Below are 17,652 nucleotides of genomic sequence, written 5' to 3' on the forward strand. Positions count from 1 at the left end.
TGTAATCCCAGCACTTTGGGAGGCTGAGGCAGGAGGACTGCTTGAGCCCAGGAGTTCGAGACCCACCTGGGAAACAAAGGGAGATCATGTCTCTACAAAAAAATAATCAGCTGGGTGTGGTAGTACACACTTGTGGTCCCAACTACTTGGGGGGCCTGAGGCAAGTTGATCTCTTGAGCCCAGGAGGTTGAGGCTGCGGTGATGGGGCCATTGCAGTCCAACCTGGGCAACAGAGTGAGACCATCTCAAAACAAAACAAGAAACATTATGAATATACTAAATGCTACATTGTAAAGTATACTAAATTGAACACTTTCAAATGGTGAATTTTATAATATGTTAATTTCACCTCCATAAAAACAAATCCAGGGTTAGGCATGGTGGCTTACGCCTGTAATCCCAGCACTTTGGGAGGCTGAGGCAGGCAGATCATCTGAGGTCAGGAGTTTGAAACCAGCCTGGCCAACAGGTTTCTATTTTTTATTAAAAAAATAGAAAAATGGCCGGGCGCGGTGGCTCACGTCTGTAATCCCAGCACTTTGGGAGGCCGAGGCGGGTGGATCACAAGGTCAGGAGTTTGAGACCTTCCTGGCTAACATGGTGAAACCCTGTCTCTACTAAAATTACAAAAAATTAGCCGGGCGTGGTGGCGGGCGCCTGTAGTCCCAGCTACTTGGGAAGCTGAGGCAGGAGAATGGCGTGAACCCAGGAGGCGGAGCGGAGCTTGCAGTGAGCCGAGATTGTGCCACTGCACTCCAGCCTGGGCGACAGAGCGAGACTCCATCTCAAAAAAAAAAAAAAAAAGAAAAAGAAAAATTAGCCGGGTGTGGTGGCGCATGCCTGTAATTCCAGCTACTTTCGAGGCTGAAACAGGAGAATAGTTTGAACCTGGGAGGCGGAGGTTGCAGTGAGCCGAGACCAAGCCGTTGCACTCCAGCTTGGTGACAGAATGAAACTCTGTCTTAAAAAAAAAGAAAAGAAAAAAAGAAACCCCGTCTCTACTAAAAATTAAAAAATTAGTCAAGTATGGTGGCAGGCACCCGTAATCCCAGCTACTTGGGAGGCTGAGGCAGGAGAATCGCTTGAACCCAGGAGGCAGAGGTTGCAGTGAGCTGAGATCATACCACTGCACTCCAGCCTGGGCGACACAGCAAGACTCCCTCTAAAAACAAAAAACCACCACCAAAAAAAAAAAAAAAAACCTACAAAAACCAAACCTACACTCAGGTAACAGGATGTTCCCGTACTCAAGCGGCTCCTCCCAGCCCCAGCCCGCCACTCTCTGAGGATAGAGGAGTTCTCTGCTTGGCTTCCACTGTTTAGCCTCCGCTAGCCTCTGAGACTCCCACAGGGAGTACAAGTAAGGGGCCCAGGGCTCAGCTCCCACCCCAGCTCAGCCTCCTCATGTGTCCTTGGGCCAACCCCCTCCCAGTCCTGGGCCTCAGTCTCCCCTTCTGAATCATGGGCCCCTCCGCTTTCCTTGGCCAGGAATTTAGTCTCCAAGATAGTGACCAGGAATGGCAGTCCCAGTTCCCTCAGCAGCTGGACGGGAGCGGAAAATAAACCAAGAAGCCCGGTTTCTTTCTCCACACATTTACTTTTAAAAAATAATTGTACAAAACAATGATTTCTTAAGGCATATCAGAAATGCTGAGTCCCAGGCCGGGGCCCTGCCCCAGCCAGCGCTGGCACCCTGCAGTTGGGAGCTTGTCCAGCGGCCCCCTCAAGTGCTCTTCTCCTCCAGGACACAAGGAGCCTCCAGGAAGCACAGTAGTCCCCGGCTGTCACCTTAGGCTGATCTCTGTCCCCAGGTATGACGTAATGTTGTCACTGTCTTGAATTCTTCATCATTTAACGGGGACCCCAGTGTTTTCACTTTGCACGTTAGGTATCTGGTCTTGCCTGTCCTACCCTGAACCTGGGTTCCCTGGGCCATGGAACACCCAGGCAGCTCTGATGCTCCTGGGTACCTAGAGGAGCTCCCAGGAAGTCCAAGCCTGAGCCAGGAATCTCTGGCTTTCAAAGTCTTCAAAGGCTGGAGCAGCTGCCCCTGCCACCCACAGACCCCACATAGCTCCGACAACCTGCTTTCCTGAACGCCTCGTTCCTGGGTCCTTTCACCCACCGGACCTCACTGTGTGGCCTCAACTTTAAGGCACCTGCCCCCTGAACCCCCAGTTCTACAATAAACGGGGTGGATTCCAAACGTCACTCAGCTCTGACCTTCTCTGACTTTTCTTCCTCATTCGTCTGCCTGCTGAGCTCCTGTGTGTACTCCAAAGCCTCAGCTAAAATGCCCTTTCCACAAGGATGCCATCTCTGCTTCCTGTCTGGATTCTCACAGCTGCAGGTCTCTTCTTCTGGTTTCGTGATGCTGGAATTGTCTATGTCTGGCTCTGTTTCTCCCAGACTGAAGGCTCCTGGTGGACTCCAGCACTGCCGACAGGCTGGGAAGGAAGACAGGTTATTAAACAGTCCCTGGGATACTGCACTGGACGTTCCATGCCTCACAAGGACAGTGGCGGTCCAGATAAGTCAGACTCCAGCTGGGCTCTTCCTCTGTCCCATGTGATATCCGAAAGGCTCCGCCTCACTCTGAGACTTGGTTTCCCAGCTTCAATGCAGTCGGGGAGGTCAGCCCTTGGTCCAGCCGCTCCCCACAGTCACGATGGCTGAAAGCCGGTGTGTATCCTTGTTCCTCACGGGGTCCCTGTGCCGTTCAGCAAGTCATGCAGCGCGGCCTCATGGCCCCTGAGGGTGGGTTTGGATCCTCCTGAGAGAAATGTTACCATTAAGCCTGAGAGGACACTGGAAACAGAAATTCAGAAATACCGCTCCCCATCCAGCCATCTCCCACCTCCCACCCTTGACCAGGGAAGAGGCCATCTGGAGGTGGTGTCTAGGGCAGACTGGGGTGCAAGGAGGGTTTTGGAGTGGAGCGTATACTGTATTCACAGAGGATTGCTTCCAGGAACCCCGTGGATACCCAAATCCACAGATACTCAGGTCTCTGATATAAAATGGCATAATATTTGCGGATAGTGTAAGCCCATCCTCCTGTGTACTTTATTTTTATTTCTTTTTTTTTTTGGAGATGGAGTCTCGCTCTGTCGCCCAGGCTAGAGTGCAGTGGCGCGATCTCCGCTCACTGAAAGCTCTGCCGCCTCCTGGGTTCACGCCATTCTCCTGCCTCAGCCTCCCTAGAAGCTGGGACTACAGGCGCCCGCCACCACGGCCGGCTAATTTTTTTTTTGTGTTTTTAGTAGAGACAGGCTTTCACCGTGTTCGCCAGGAAGGTCTCAATCTCCTGACTTCGTGATCCGCCCGTCTCGGCCTCCCAAAGTGCTGGGATTACAGGTGTGAGCACCAGTACCGTGTCTCATTTTATTTTTATTTTATTTTATTTTATTTTTTTTATTTCATTTTTTGAGACGGAGTCTCAGCTTGTCACTGGCTGGAGTGCAGTGGCCGGATCTCAGCTCTCACTGCAAGCTACGCCCCGGTTTACTGCATTCTCCTGCCTCAGCCTCCCAAGTAACTGGGACTACAGGCTTCCTGCCATCTCGGCCTGGGCTAGTTTTTTTGTATTTTTAGTAGAGACGGGTTTCACTGCACCAAGCAGGGATGGTCTCTCTGACCTTCTGACCTCGTGATCCACCCGTCTCGGCCTCCCAAAGTGCTGGGATTACAGGCTTGAGCCACCGCGCCCGGCCTCATTTTATTTTTTAAGACAGAGTCTCGCTCTGTCACCCAGGCTGGAATGCAGTGGCACGATCTCGGCTCACTGCAACCTCTACCTCTTGGGTTCAAGCGATTCTCCCGCCTCAGCCTCCTGAGTAGCTAGGATCACAGGTGGACGCCACCATGCCCAGCTAATTTTTGTATTTTTGGTAGAGACCTGGTTTTGCCATGTTGGCCAGGCTGATCTCAAACTTCTGACCTCAAGTGATCTGCTCACCTCAGCCTCCCAAAGTGATGGGATTACAGGCATAAACCACTGTGTCCAGCCCTCCTGTGTACTTTAAATCTCTTGTAGATTACCTATAATACTTTATGACCAGGTGTGGTGGCTCACACCTGTAATCCCAGCATTCTGGGAGGCCAAGGCAGGCAGATCACCTGAGGTCAGGAGTTCGAGACCAGGCTGACCAACATGGCAAAACCCTGTCTCTACTAAAAAATACAAAAATTAGCCGGGCATGGTGGTGGACGCCTGTAATTCCAGCTACTCGGCAGGCTAAGACAGGGAAAATTGCTTGAATCCGGGAGGTGGAGGTTGCAGTGAGCCAAGATTGTGCCACTGCACACTCCAGCCTGGGTGACACAGCAAGACTCCATCTCAAAAAAAAAAAAAAAATATATATATATATATATATATACACACACACACACACACACACACAATATAAATGCTATTTAATCACTGTTATGCTGCATTATTACTATTAGTAGTAGTATTGAGATGAGGTCTTGTTTTGTCTCCCAGACTGGAGTGTGTAGTAGCACAATCATTGCTCACTGTAGCCTCAAACTCCTGGGCTCAAGCGACCCTCCTGCCGCAGCCTCCCGACCATAGGTGGGCTCCACCACGCCTGGGTAATTTTGTATTATTTGCAGTAGAGATGGGGGTATTGCTCTGGTACCCAGATTGGTCTTATACTCCTGGCCTCAAGCAGTCCTCCCATCTTGGCTTCTCAAAGTGCTGGGATTACAGGCGTGAGCCCCTGCACCCAGCCTATCATATTTTTAATCTGTATTATCCATGTATGTATTTATTTTTCAAATGTCTCTGACCCATGTTTGGTTGAATCTGCAGATTCCAAACCAGCTAATGCAGAGGGCCGACTGTATGTATAGAAATTCTGTCAACAATTAAAATCCACTGCCAACTGGGTGCAGTGGCTGACGCCTGTAATCCCAGCACTTTGGGCAGGCCAAGGTGGGAGGAGTTCAGGAGTTCACTTGAGCCCAGGAGTTCAAGACCAGCCTGGGCAACATAGTGAGACCCCATTTCTACAAAAAATGGAAAAATTGACCGGGCGTGGTGGCTCATGCATATAATCCCAGCACTTTGGGATGCTAAGGCAGGCGATAACCTGAGGTCAGGAGTTCAAGACCAGCCTGACCAATATGGTGAAACCCTGTCTCTACTAAAAATACAAAAATTAGCTGGGCTGGTGGCTAACACCTGTCATCCCAGCTACTCTGGAGGCTGAGGCAGGAGAATCGCTTGTACCAGGGATGCGGAGGTTGAAGTGAGCCGAGATCGCACCATTGCACTTCAGCCTGGGTGACAAGAGTGAAACTCCATCTCAAAAAGCAAAGCAAAATAAAACAAAACACAAATGCAGGATGTGGCGGCGTGCGCCTGTAGAACCAGCTACTCAAGAGGCTGAGGCGAGAGGATTGCTTGAGCCCAGGAGGTTGAGGGTGCAGTGAGCTATGATTATGCCACTGCGCTCCAGCCCGGGTGACAGAGCAAGAGCCTGTCTAAAAAAACAAAAAGCAAACCCATCTACTATGTCTGCCGCCCCATCGAGCCTCCCAGGGCCCAGAGAGGCGTGCGTGGTTCTCAGACCCCTGAGCTCACCTCAGAGTACAGGGGTGGTGGGCGGTAGCGGAACTCTTGGATGTAAGCGAAGAATGGGCCTTCAAGGCTCATTTCGGGGTCCTGCGGGAGTGGGAAGGGGCTCTGCCCCAAGGCTGCCACCTCAGCGTCGGCTACCACCTCCGAGTACTCAGGAGGAGCTGGAAGTGAGAGACAGGGCGGGTGAGTTTGGCAAGAGAGAGCCCTCCTCCAAGGCACCAGGGGCCAGGAGCTGGCTTGTGCCAGCTCTGGGACTGCCAGGCTGTGTGACCTTTGGTTGGGATTCCGGGAGACTCGTGGTGAGAGAGTTAACCCGGTGTCCACCTCTCCGTGTATCCACCCACCCTCTGCATGCAAGCAGGGTGGGAGCTTACCCTCAGGCCGCTCCGGCAAGGCCCCCAGCCTCCAGTCCAGCAGGAAGCTGGCGTGGCTGCCCACGCTGGAAGAACGGCTGCCAAAAGGGTGCAAGGGAATGGTGCCGATCACCAGTGGCAGCTCCAGCAGCAGCTTGGACGTTCCCGGGATATCCACACAGACCTGGAGGAAGGATCCATGAGGGAGGGTGCCCAGGCAACCTCCCCGACTCCCACCTCCCTCCTATGCCTGGGGAGACTGAGGCCTCAGCTTCCCCCGGTCTGAGGGAATACAGGGTGAATGTGGCCGCTGTCCCCCAGGGCCAGCAGGGTGCCCTACCTTGAGTGCATAGTCCACATGCAGAACACGGCAGTGCAGGATGGAAGGACCTACTGGGGGGATCCGCAGTGCCCGGCCCTGCCACAACGCCCGCTGCCCAGGGCCCACCGGCTCTCCTGCGAGGCTGGCCACCACCGCCCGTTTCTGCTTTCGGGCGCCTCGGGCCATGAACGTCTGTGTCTGCACCACCGCTGCCCGAGGCAGCACAGGACGTGTGGAGCTGTTGTCGATCTCGGCAAAGACAGGGATGACCTCTCCTGCAGCGAGGAGCAGTGGGGCCTCAGTTTCCCCTCCTGCAGCCCCAACACCAGCTCCCGTCCCGACCCAGTCCCGTCCGCCTGCTACCTGGGGTGTAGCCCTTCCGGTCGATCTTGGCCGAAAGGGAGACGAGGCCACGGTTACAGTACCAGGATCGGGCAACCTTTTCCCGAGCCCCCGCTTGAGGTGCCTGTCGGTGTAGAGGAAAGTGATGTGGATGAGTCACTTTGTGCAAACCACAGTCGCTGTGGAGCTTCCAAACCACCCCCAGCTGAGGGAGGACTTTGGGCAGGGCTTGGTTTCTTTTTAACAATCCAGGAACTATCTGTTAAATAGAGCCAGGGACACAACCCATCTTATAAAGCCAGAAATGAAATGTACAAGCCAAGTGTTTGGTGTGTAATTCGCTCTTGGTAAGCCCTAGCTGTGGTCTGTTTCACAGAAGAGGCACCTGAGGCTCAGAGAGGGCAAGACACTTGCCTAGAGTCACACGGCAAATGGGTGCAGATAGCAGTGGATTCCACACACATTCCCACACCCGCCTCCCTCCCTGCCAGGGCCCACCTATGACCTCCATCTTATCGATTGGTGTCACCCAGCAGCCAGGCCCCTTCCTACAATACTCCCATCCTACCCCCCAAGGGTGGCCACTCACCAGCAGGGCTGGCGTGTTGATATCCACAGGCTCGATGACAGTGAACACCTTCCTTGCCCGGCGTGCTGGGACCCAGGGCCGGTGCAGGGTTGCCTTGATACAGTAGCGGACACTACCATGTTTACCCTCGAAGGATGTCACCAGGTTCCTGGGGTGGAGGGATGGGACTTCAGGGGACAAGATACAGAGACACACAGGCAGGGAGAAGGAGACATAGACACTCTAGGGGCCTCCCAGGGGGAGGGTCTTGGGGCTCAGAGGTGCCCAGATATCCAGTATTGGAGGTACAAATCTGGAAGGGGCTGCAGGCTTAGGGCAACCCTGCACCTCAGAGGACTTACGGGGGCAGCTGGAAGCTGAACAGGAACTCATGGCGCCCAGGAGGCAGCGTCGTGGTCTCCCCAGTATCTGCAGGTAAAAGCAAAAGGAGGCGACTGAGTGCTTGCGTTGGGGTCCCAGGGCTGACAAAGGTACCACCATCCAGGTGGTGGCTGGCACACAACCGGAGCGCTGAGCAGCGGTTACCCATCCATACCTGGCGCCAGGAGCGTGGCACGGTGGCTCACGACCTCCACGCGCTCACTGTAGCTCTGCGTGTAAGCCGTGCTCGAGCCCGCGCTGCGCGACTCGGTCCAGTGCACATGGGCGCGGCCCCGCGCGCGCAGCCTCAGGGCACCCACGCGCACGGCGCTTGCCAGCTCCAGCAGCACCCGGCCCGCCACGGCCTGGCCGCCGCTGAACACGGGCTCGGCGCCCGCGGTCGCACCGTCCAATTGCACCGAGAACGCTTTCACCTTGTCGAATAGCATCGCGTCCGGGGTGCGAACCCACAACACGCGGAACCTGGCCTCGAACCCGTGAACCGGCAGCTCAAGGTGCCGACGCTGCAGCCTCAGAACGCAAAATCGCCCGCAACGCGCAGGCGTGCTCACCAGCCCGAGCAGAAAATCCCCGCGCCGTGCGTCGGCGCCGCTTTTATACGGCAGTGCGGGGGGCGGGGTCACCGTCTCTCCCCCGCCCCCTGAAGGGACTCCACCAATAGCGCGACAAGGGGCGTGGCTCTGCCCTAGCGTGGAGCAAAATAACAAACGCCCCTGCTCACCGCCGGCTGCCCCACGCTGCCTCACTCCCTCGCGGACCCCGGGGAGAAACTGAAGCCCTGAGGCGGCCAAAGCTGGTCTCTCGCGGACCCCGGGGGCAAAGAGGGGAAAAAGAGGTCCAGAGGCAGGGCCCAGGCCTGAGGTCACCTAGCAGAGCTTTCAGCCTCTCGGCTTAATCGCTCACCAGCCGCCACTCGTAGACGTGACTCGAGGCATGTCCAGCCCGATTTGGGGCGGGGGGCTCTCGCCCCAGTTGAGGGCCCTAGAGCCTATGACTGTTCCAGGCTTTTTCCCCCCGCTATGCAAAGGGAGAAGTGGAAGACGTGAGTGGGACTGCCCTCCACGCTGGTGCCTGCTGCACCTCTTCCCTGATTCAAGTCCCTTTCAGCTGGTGGCTCTGGGCAAATGACAACCTCCTGGAGCCTCAGTTTCCACCTCTGTAGAGCCGGGAGAAAATAAAAATCAGTCCCGACCTCAGAAAGTTGTGCATGGATCATCGTGCAGCCCCAGCCGGACTCCTCCAAGAGCCTCGCTCCCGGGTCATCAACCTGCTCCTGACATACCGTCATACTGTCACCCGGTCGCGCCTCGGCGCATTCGCCCAGGAGCGGTACCTACGACTTGATGTTCCTTTCCCAATTTTCACCCTCTGGCAAACCCTACCTTCCTCGCAGCCCTTGTGCCTGCTCCAGTCATCCTCAGCCCCCTTCCCTTCACAGAGCTGAATGCAGGGGACGCTCGGGCACCCCCAGGTCCACGGCTGCGGTGTGGTTTCGGGACCACGTGACACCTCTCTGGGCTTTAGTTTCCCCAAAGAAAAGTCGCTTGGAGTTTCTCCAGCGGGAGTTGCCTCTGCGTCGTCTGCGGGACGCGGGCGCCTTCTCGTGGCAGCGGAATGCGCTGCTGCTGAACCCATCCCCTGCCCTGACTGTCCGCCTCTGAGCTCGGTTCAGGAGACCACGAGACTTCCACCACCTCAGTGAGGTGTGTGGGTGTGGAGGGGGCGGTCATAAACAAACACGGTCACCCGCAGTCCGTGACGGGGGTCAGAACAGGAACGAAGGGGTTGGAGGCACAGTGATCAGCCTGGAAGGCTGCCTGGGAGGATGGGTCTTTGGAGTTGAAAGGAAGGTCTGGGACCTTAGGCCAGGTTTAAGTGGATACTAGAAGGGAGACAGTAGGCCGTTAAGTCCGGGAGGAGAAGCGGGATGACGTAACCCTGAAGGGACTACTGAGCCAGCGCCTCCCTCAATTTATTTCACAGATGGACCCCAGAGGCCCAGAGAGGGGCGGGGCACTGCCCAGGGTCACACAGCAGCTCCACTGGCCTCCAGTGTCACTGTTTTTTTCCTTAAATGTTTAGCTATTTATTTATTTATTTATTTATTTATTTATTTATTTATTTATTTATTTATTGAGACAGGATCTCACTCTGTTGCCCAGGCTGGAGTGCAGTGGCATGATCTCGGTTCACTGCAACCTCTGCCTCCCTTCCACCTTAGGTGAAGCGATCCTTCCACCTCAGCCTCCAGAGTAGCTGGGATTACAGGTGCGCACCACCACACCCGGCTAATTTTTGTATTTTTTGAAGAGATGGGGTTTCACCATGTTGCCCAGGTTGGTCTTGAACTCTTGAGCTCAAGGCATCTGCCCACCACAGCCTCCCAAAGTGCTGGGATTACAGGTGTGAACCACTGCACCCAGCCAAAATTTTAATTTAATTTTTTTTTTTTTGAGACAGGGTTTCACGCTGACACCCAGGCTGTAGTGCATGGCACCATCTCGGCTCACTGCAACCTCCACCTCCTGGGTTCCATAGGTTCTCCTGCCTTAGCCCTCTGAGTAGCTGGGCTAATTTTTTTTTTTGAGACGGAGTCTTGCTTTGTCACCCAGGCTGGAATGCAGTGGCGCGATCTCGGCTCACTGCAAGCTCCGCCTCCCAGGTTCACACCATTCTCCTGCCTCAGCCTCGGAGTAGCTGGGACTACAGGCGCCCGCCACCTTGCCCGGCTAATTTTTTGTATTTTTAGTAGAGATGGGGTTTCACCGTGTTAGCCAGGATGGTCTCGATCTCTCGACCTCGTGATCCACCCGCCTCGGCCTCCCAAGCTAATTTTTAAATTAAATTTTTATTTAAATTTTTAAATTTAAATTGGCCAGGCGAGGTGGCTCATGCCTGTAATCCTAGCACTTTGAGAGGCCAAGGCAGGCAGATCACCTGAGGTCGGGAGTTCAAATTCAGCCTGACCAACATGGAGACACCCTGTCTCTACTAAAAATACAAAATTGGCCGGGCGTGGTGGCTCACGCCTGTAATCCCAGCACTTTGGGAGGCCGAAGCGGGCGAATCACGAAGTCAGGAGATCGAGACCATCCTGACGAACACGGTGATACCCGGTCTCCACTGAAAATACCAAAAAAAAAAAAAAAATTAGCTGCGCGCGGTGGCGGGCGCCTGTAGTCCCAGCTACTCGGGAGGCTGAGGCAGGAGAATTAGGCGTGAACCTGGGAAGTGGCCAGACTTACAGTGGTGAGTCACTGCACCACTCCAGCCTGAAGGCGACAGAGGGAGACTCCCTCTCCAAAAAAAAAAAAAAAAATACAAAAATACAAAATTAGCTGGGTATGGTGGCGCATGCCTGTATTCCCAGCTACTTGGGAGGCTGAGGCAGGAGAATCACTTGAACCTGGGAGGCAGAGGTTGCAGTGAGCTGAGGATCGCATGTTATTACTCCAGCCTGGGCAACAAGAGCTAAATTCTGCCTCAAAAAAAAAAAAAAAAAAAAAATAGCCTGTCTAATTTTTGTATTTTTAGTAGAGACGGGGCTTCACCATGTTGGCCAGGCTGGTCTTGAACTCCTGACCTCAGGTGATCCTCCCGCCTTGGCCTCCCAAAGTACTGGGATTACAGGCGTGAGCCACTGCGCCTGGCCAATTTTTATGTATTTTAAGAGATAGGGGCCGGCACGGTGGCTCATGCCTGTAAGCCAAGCACTTTGGAAGGCCAAGGCGTGTGGATCACCTGAGGTCAGGAGTTCGTGACCAGCCTGGCCAACATGGTGAAACCCGTCTCTACCAAAAATACAAAAATTAGCCAGCATGTTGGCGGGCACCTATAATCCCAGCTACTCAGGAGGCTGAGGCAGGAGAATCACTGGAACCCAGGAGGCAGAGGTTGCAGTGAGCCGAGATTGCGCCAGTGCCAATGCACTCTAGCCTGGGTGACAGTGAGACTCTGTCTCAAAAAAAAAAAACAAACTAACTAACAAACAAAAGTTAGCTGAGTGTGGTGGCGGGTATCTAGTCACAGCTACTCAGGAGGCTGAGGTTGTAGAATCACTTGAACCCAGGAGGCAGAGGTTGCAGTGAGCCAAGATCGCGGCACTGCACTCCAGCCTGAGCAACAGAGTAAGACCCTGTCTGGAAAAAAAAACAAACAGAAACAAAAATGAGGCCGGGGGTGGCAGGTCTCGCTATGTTGCCCAGGCTGGCCTTGAACTTCTGGGCTCAAGCGATCGTTCTGCTTCGGCCTCTGTAGTAGCTGGAACCACAGGCAGGCAGGCCCACCAGGCTCGCATCTCCAGTGTTTTTTGTTTTTTTGTTTTTGAGACAGAGTTTTGCTCTGTCACGGAGGCTGGAGTGTAGCGGTGCCATCTCAGCTAACTGCAACCTTTGCCCACCTGCCGGGTTCAGACAATTCTTCTGTCTTACTAGCTGGGATTACAGGATCCCACCAACACGCCCGGCTAATTTTTTTATTTTTAATGGAGACAAAGGTTCACCATGTTGGCCAGGCTGGTCTCGAACTCCTGACCTCAGGTGATCTGCCCTCCTCGGCCTCCCACAGTGCTGGGATTACAGGCACGAGCCACCGCACCAGGCTGCCTCTCCAGTGTTTTAAGGAAGTCGCCGTTGAGTGTCCAGGCAGCCTTCAGGTGAAAGCGGCCCCAAATAATTCTCCGAGTTGCCAGGGAAGGGAAGTGCCTCCTAGGCTCCTTCCTGTCCCGCCCCACCGCGCTTGCTCTTCTGTTTCCACTGCTGGGGAGGGAAGGGTCCCCCACACCTGTGGCTCTTGCATGCGCAAAGCTTCTATTGCCCGCAGCGCTGGGGAAAAATTGGGGCTGTTGGGAATCTGGTCTGCCTCCCTCCTGGCCCATTTTACAGACGGATATAGCGAGGTCTGGCTTGGCCCGGAGGAATAGCCAGGGCAGCCCAGAGAGGATGATGCCCTCCCATAGCCACACAGTAGGGTGTGAGGGTATGGACTGCCTCCTTCTGTGGCCCCTGGCTCACTGGTGACCAGCTTTGTATCCTAGGGACGCTTGGGGTGCGAGAAAGACTGAGGTTCGGGGAAGAGTAGAGACCTGCCCAAGACCCAGACTCCCAGGAGAATGTGACCCCACTTCATCTCTTCCCCTCTGGGATGCATTTCCACCTCCTCACCGGGAAATACCACTAGACCCCCAACCCTACCCCAGGGAAGAACTCCGCGCTGCAGACCCTGTGGGGTAAACTGAGGTGGGGCCCTGGGTAACACGAGGTGGGGGCCTTCTTTGAGAATCAGGGACTCCAGGCCTGGGATCAACGGGGACCCTGGGGTCCACCAGGGAGATCTCCCACTCCACTTCCCAGGGGTTCCCTGAACTCTAATAGGAGGGTCCCCCTGCTTTGAAAGGGGTCTCCCCACCGCACAGCCTCTAAGTCGAGGGCCTCTGACTCCAGAGAAGGGAACGCCCAGACCCTGGGTAGACGTTCCGGGTTAGTGGGGGTCCTGACCAGGGCGGGGTGGGTGTCCAGGCTGGAGTGCGATCTCAGCCCATTACAACCTCTACCTCCCAGGCTCAAGCAATCTTCCCACTTCAGCCTGTAGCTGGGACTCCAGGAGCGCGCCACTACGCCTGGCTAATTTTGGTAGTTTTTGGAGATATGGGGTGTCGCCATGTCGCCCAGGCTAGTCTTGAACTCCTGACCTGTGGGAGGGTCAGGACCCCGGGAAGGGGGTTCCCGCTCCTTGAAAAGGATCACCCGACCGCAGAGGTTCTAAGTTGAGAGGCTTCCGGCCCCGAAGAGGGTCCTGGCCGAGGGGGTCCCGGCTGCTGTGGGGCCGGCGCGACGAGTGTCTCACCTCGGAGCAGCAGCTGCCGACGCCGCAGGTAGGTCTCGGCGGCCGCGTAGTCGCTGGATAAGGCGTTGACACCCACGCTGCGACCCTCCAGCCAGTGGGTGGCCGCCCCACCGCGCGCCTTCACCTCGAGCGCTCGCACCCGCAGCGGCGCCGCCGCCTCCAGCAGCACCCGGCCGCACAGCCGCTCCCCGCCGCGGTAGGCGCCGCCCGGGCCCCGCGCCAGCTCCAGCGCGAAGCTGCGCACGCCCCCAGGGCGCATGGCGCGCGGCGGGGGACACGGCCTGGACACGCGGCGAGGAGGCGCACGGCCGGGGTGCGCCTGCAGATCCCCGGGGTCTGCGCGCTCCCCCGTCGCGTCCCGCGAGCTTCCTCCAGGGCCCCCCCGGCGAACCTGGGCCGGCGCCGGTGCCCCAGGGCGGGCGCGTCGTCGGCGAACTTCCTGGTCCTCTGCATCCGCCCCTGTGACGCGCGCGGGCCGCCGGGGACGGGCCGCCCGCGTGCCCGCGCTGTTAACTTTGCCATCCTCGGAGCTGGGCGGGCCCTGTTTTTGTAGGGTGGGTGCTGTTGAATTAGAGGCAGGCAGGGGCGGAGGTGGCTGGGGAGGCACCGAGGCGGCCGCAGAGCTCAGCCCTATGGTCTAATTCGCCCCCGCCCCGAACCCGGCACTGCCTCAGCCTCCCCGTCATTGTCACTTCATGGCTGTCCCCCAAACAAAATCCACCTCGAGTAGCCCTCTTCGCCTCCGCACTGCGCTGTTCCGCTGCCAGATCCGTTCTCCCACCCATGCCGCCCACGCCCAAATGCCATTTCCTCAGAGTCCCCTTGCCACCTCTGGCCTTGTTTACTTTTCTCTTTCCTTTTTTTTCTTTCTCTTTCTTTCTTTCTCTTTCTTTCTCTCTTTCTTTCTTTCTTTCCTCTTTCTTTCCTTTCTTTTTCTCTTTCCTTTCTCTTTCTTCCTTTGTCTCCTTTCTTCTTTTTCCTTCCTTCCTTTTCTTTCTCTCTCTCTCTCTCTCTCTCTTTCTTTCTTGCCATGTTTACTTTTCTTTCTCTTTTTTTTTTTTTGAGACAGAGTCTTGCTGTGTTGCCCAGGCTGGGGCGCAGTAGGGTGATCCCGGCTCACCGCAATCTCCACCTCCCTGGTTCAAGCAATTTTCCTGCCTCAGCCTCCCGAGTATCTGGGACAACAGGCGTGCACCACCACACCCAGCTAATTTTTGTGTTTTTAGTAAAGATGGGGTTTCATCATGTTGGCCAGCTGGTCTCCAACTCCTAACCTCAACTGATCCTCCCACCTCAGCCTCCCAAAGTACTGGGATTACAGGCGTGAGCTACCACGCCCGGCCTGTTTACAACTTTATGGCTTTGGTGTTTTTCTTTTTTTCTTTTTTTAAACTACTATGGGTTGACTGTGCCTCTGCCATCAGACCTGGGAGCTACCACTGGGCTCAGAAGGTACACCCACGGATGTTCCTTAACTGAACCCTGGGTTCTCACCCTGAAAGACAGCTCCCTTCCTTCTCAGGCCTTAGTTTCCCCAGCCAGATAACAGGGTATAAAGGATGAGTCCTGCCAAAGACTCCGATGTGATCCCTCAGGCGGGAAGGAGCATTTATTGAGCACCTACCAGTTGCCTGGCCCTTTTTAGGGAGTTCTGGTTAAATAGACTGTCACCCTCATTTTATAGATGAAACAACAGAGGCCCCAGAGGGGCAGCCACTGCCCAGAGTCACCCAGCAGTGGCAGAGTCAGGACTCGAACCCTGGTCTGACCAGCACTCCTCATACCCTTCTTGTGCTTGGGCCCAAGCTGGTCATTCATGCACCAGCAATGGCCTAGTTATCTCATTGAGCCAGGCAATGGATGGCCTTATCAGAGGCTGCCAGGACCTGGGGCTCCTTGGCTGGGCACAGCATGGTCTCCCCAGGAGCCAGGCCTCCCTGTCCCACCCAGGGCTCAGCATCTGCCAAGTAAGTGCCTGCTGCTCCCAGCACCCAAGCCCACGTCCTCCAGGGACCTTTCTGATTCTACTTGTGTCTGGAACCCTCCCCTGAAGGGTCTGTCTGACCCCTGGATGTCACCAAATACCCCCTCCTCCTGCCGTCCCCATGGCTCCTCCATGGAGTCCCTTTCACCAAGTCCAGGTTCTTTTTTTTTTTTTTCTCACTGCAACCTCCACCTCCCGGGTTCAAGCGATTCTCCTGCCTCAGCCTCCCGAGTAGCTGGGATTACAGGTGTGCACCACCACCACACCCAGCTAATTTTTATATTTTTAGTAGAGACGGTTTCACCATGTTGCCCAGGCTGGTCTTGAACTGACTTTAGGTGATCCGCCCGCCTTATCCTCCCAAAGTGCTGGTATTACAGGTGTGAGCCACCTCGCCCAGCCAGTCCGGTTCTTTACTTTGGCCTAGGGGATTTCCAGTTCGAATCTGGCACCATCCCTCCTCGCTGTGTGGTCCCAAGCAGGTAGATTTACCTCTCTGGGCCTCAGTTTCCCCTCATTCCACCGTGATCAAGCTCTGATGAGGAATCAGTGTGGTAATTGACATCACATTCTCTGTAGGCAGCAGGTACTCAATACAAATCTCACAAAAACCCAAAAGACCTTCCTCACCCAGGTCACCTCCCCCATGGGCTCTGCTGAGGCCGGGCACACAGTGGGTGTCCATCAGCGCGGTTGGTTGAAGGGGAGAGATGCTTCTGGCCAGGGCTGGGCCACGCCCTCTGAGGGATCGCATTATCAGCGCCAGGTGGGGCTGGCACAGGTGTCCATAGAGAGTTATCCTTCACTGAGCTTCAGCCCAGAGGGAGAGGGGGCTTCTAGGCTAAGGTTCTAGGTTAGGCCGGTGATGGGAACAGGTTTTTTGATTCCCATATTTATCTTGGTACCCAGGGCTGGGGTTCTACCTCCTGGGACATCACCAGTGCCTCCCAGCCACGCATACAGGCAGCCACTAGGCGGGTCCTGCTTTATTCAAAACCAGCACGGACCCCTCCCGGGGCTGCTCCATGCCCGCCGGGGGCCTGGGGAGAGTCGGGGGACCAGGTGACCAGAGGAAGCTCCGGGCTCCCCTGCCCTCACCCATGGTCCAGCCCTGCCCTCTGCCCGGGCAGTCTGGGCGGGGCAGGCCTCAGTCCACTCAGCCTGACTCAGCGCCGGCTTCTGGAACTCCAAGAGGTGCCACTGTACAAGGCTTCCCGGAGGTGGTGGCCACACGATGGCCAAGATTTAGGGGTCTGGTGGCGGGCAGGGCCGTCACCCGCAGTCCGAGGGGGCCACGGGCGTCCACCGGCAGGGGGAGCTCCGGGCTGCCTGGTCTTGGGGGCCGGGGCCGGGCCGGGGAGGCAGGGGCGGTGGGGGCGGGCGTATGGCTTGGGCGATGAGGCCGGGCAGGGCCTGCAGAGAGGCACCCAGCGCATCCAGGCGGCTTTCCAGCGTGGCCAGACGGGCCTCCAGCTCCTCGTGCTGAGCGTGCAACTCCGATACAAGGTCATACATGACGCTCTGGGTCTGCCAGAGACAGAGAGGGGCAGGAGAGAGGTGCCGCCGAGTGAGAGAGAGGAGGACGATACCACGACAACAATGACACAGAGGGACAGCTCACATGCTCCAGGTGGGTGGCGGCTGCTAATGGGGCCCATGTGGGGGGTGGCTGGGAGGACACTCCCAGCCCCAGAGGTCCCTTGCTGGGCCCAGGGAAGGATTAGAGAATGGATGAGGGGAGAGACTGGTCTCCTTTTTTTTTTTTTCTTTGAGACAGAGTCTCCCTCTGTCACCCACGCTGGAGTGCAGTGGCCCAATCTTGGCTCACTACAGCCTCCTCTTCCTGGGAGGCACCCAGCCTAAAAGACAGGTCTTAAATGCCAAGCTCAGCTGGGCGTGATGGCTCACGCCTGTAATCCCAGCACTTTGGGAGGCCGAGGCGGGCGAGTCGCCTGAGGTCAGGAGTTTGAGATCAGTTTGGTCAACATGGTGAAACCCTGTCTCTACTGAAAATACAAAATTTAGCCAGGCCGTGGTGGTGGGCGCCTGTACTCCCAGCTACTCGGGAGGCTGAGGCAGGAGAATCGCTTTAACCCAGGAGGTGGAGGCTGCAGTGAGCCTGAGTGACAAGAAAGAAACTGTCTCAAAAAAAAAAAAAAAAGAAAGAAAGAAAAGGAAGCCAAGCTCAAGGCTGGCAGGCCTGGGAAAGGCCTAATGAGGTCTTGGGGTGGGGAGCACATGGCCAGAGCT

The 17,652-nt window shown here is 55.9% G+C and overlaps 2 protein-coding genes across 9 annotated transcripts in view; both read right to left on the minus strand.

Moving 5' to 3' along the window:
• Positions 1–1,577: 1,577 nt before the first annotated feature.
• ARRDC2 (arrestin domain containing 2) lies at positions 1,578–13,896 on the minus strand. 4 transcript variants are annotated; one of them, XM_003915163.5, is made up of 8 exons: positions 13,419–13,896; positions 7,535–7,601; positions 7,194–7,341; positions 6,626–6,728; positions 6,281–6,537; positions 5,962–6,124; positions 5,591–5,748; positions 1,578–2,773 (listed from the first exon to the last, which is right to left on the minus strand). In XM_003915163.5, the coding sequence occupies exons 1-8, from the start codon at positions 13,675–13,677 to the stop codon at positions 2,720–2,722; spliced, it is 1,209 nt and encodes a 402-aa protein (XP_003915212.1). In that variant the 5' UTR covers positions 13,678–13,896; the 3' UTR covers positions 1,578–2,719. The 4 variants fall into 4 exon arrangements, with proteins under 4 accessions (XP_003915212.1, XP_009192117.1, XP_003915211.1 ...); XM_009193853.4 differs by lacking the exon at positions 13,419–13,896 and adding an exon at positions 8,957–9,654; XM_003915162.5 differs by lacking the exon at positions 13,419–13,896 and adding an exon at positions 7,729–8,939.
• A 1,104-nt stretch (positions 13,897–15,000) lies between these two features.
• KCNN1 (potassium calcium-activated channel subfamily N member 1) overlaps positions 15,001–17,652 on the minus strand; it is a 35,429-nt gene continuing 32,777 nt past the window's right edge. For 3 of the 5 annotated variants that reach the window (XM_003915161.3, XM_009193850.2, XM_009193851.4), the window contains one exon: positions 15,001–16,929. In XM_003915161.3, the coding sequence (XP_003915210.2) occupies positions 16,675–16,929 (255 nt within the window). In that variant the 3' untranslated portion in view covers positions 15,001–16,674. The remainder of the gene's footprint in view (positions 16,930–17,652) is intronic. The other 2 variants (XR_001897645.2, XR_001897646.2) reach the window with 2 other exon arrangements.

Source organism: Papio anubis, chromosome 20 (genome assembly GCF_008728515.1).
Source record: "Papio anubis isolate 15944 chromosome 20, Panubis1.0, whole genome shotgun sequence".
NCBI lineage: Eukaryota > Metazoa > Chordata > Mammalia > Primates > Cercopithecidae > Papio > Papio anubis.

Bases quoted from the DNA above. Each gene is read 5' to 3' on its own strand.
- ARRDC2 (XM_003915162.5), bottom strand. From the start codon at position 8,002: ATGCTATTCGACAAGGTGAAAGCGTTCTCGGTGCAATTGGACGGTGCG. The intron at 6,538-6,625 runs GTAGCAGGCGGA...TCCTCGCTGCAG, and splicing joins CCGGAAGGGCTACACCCCAG to GAGAGGTCATCCCTGTCTTT. The intron at 2,774-5,590 runs GTGAGCTCAGGG...CATTTCTCTCAG, and splicing joins CACCACCCCTGTACTCTGAG to GAGGATCCAAACCCACCCTC.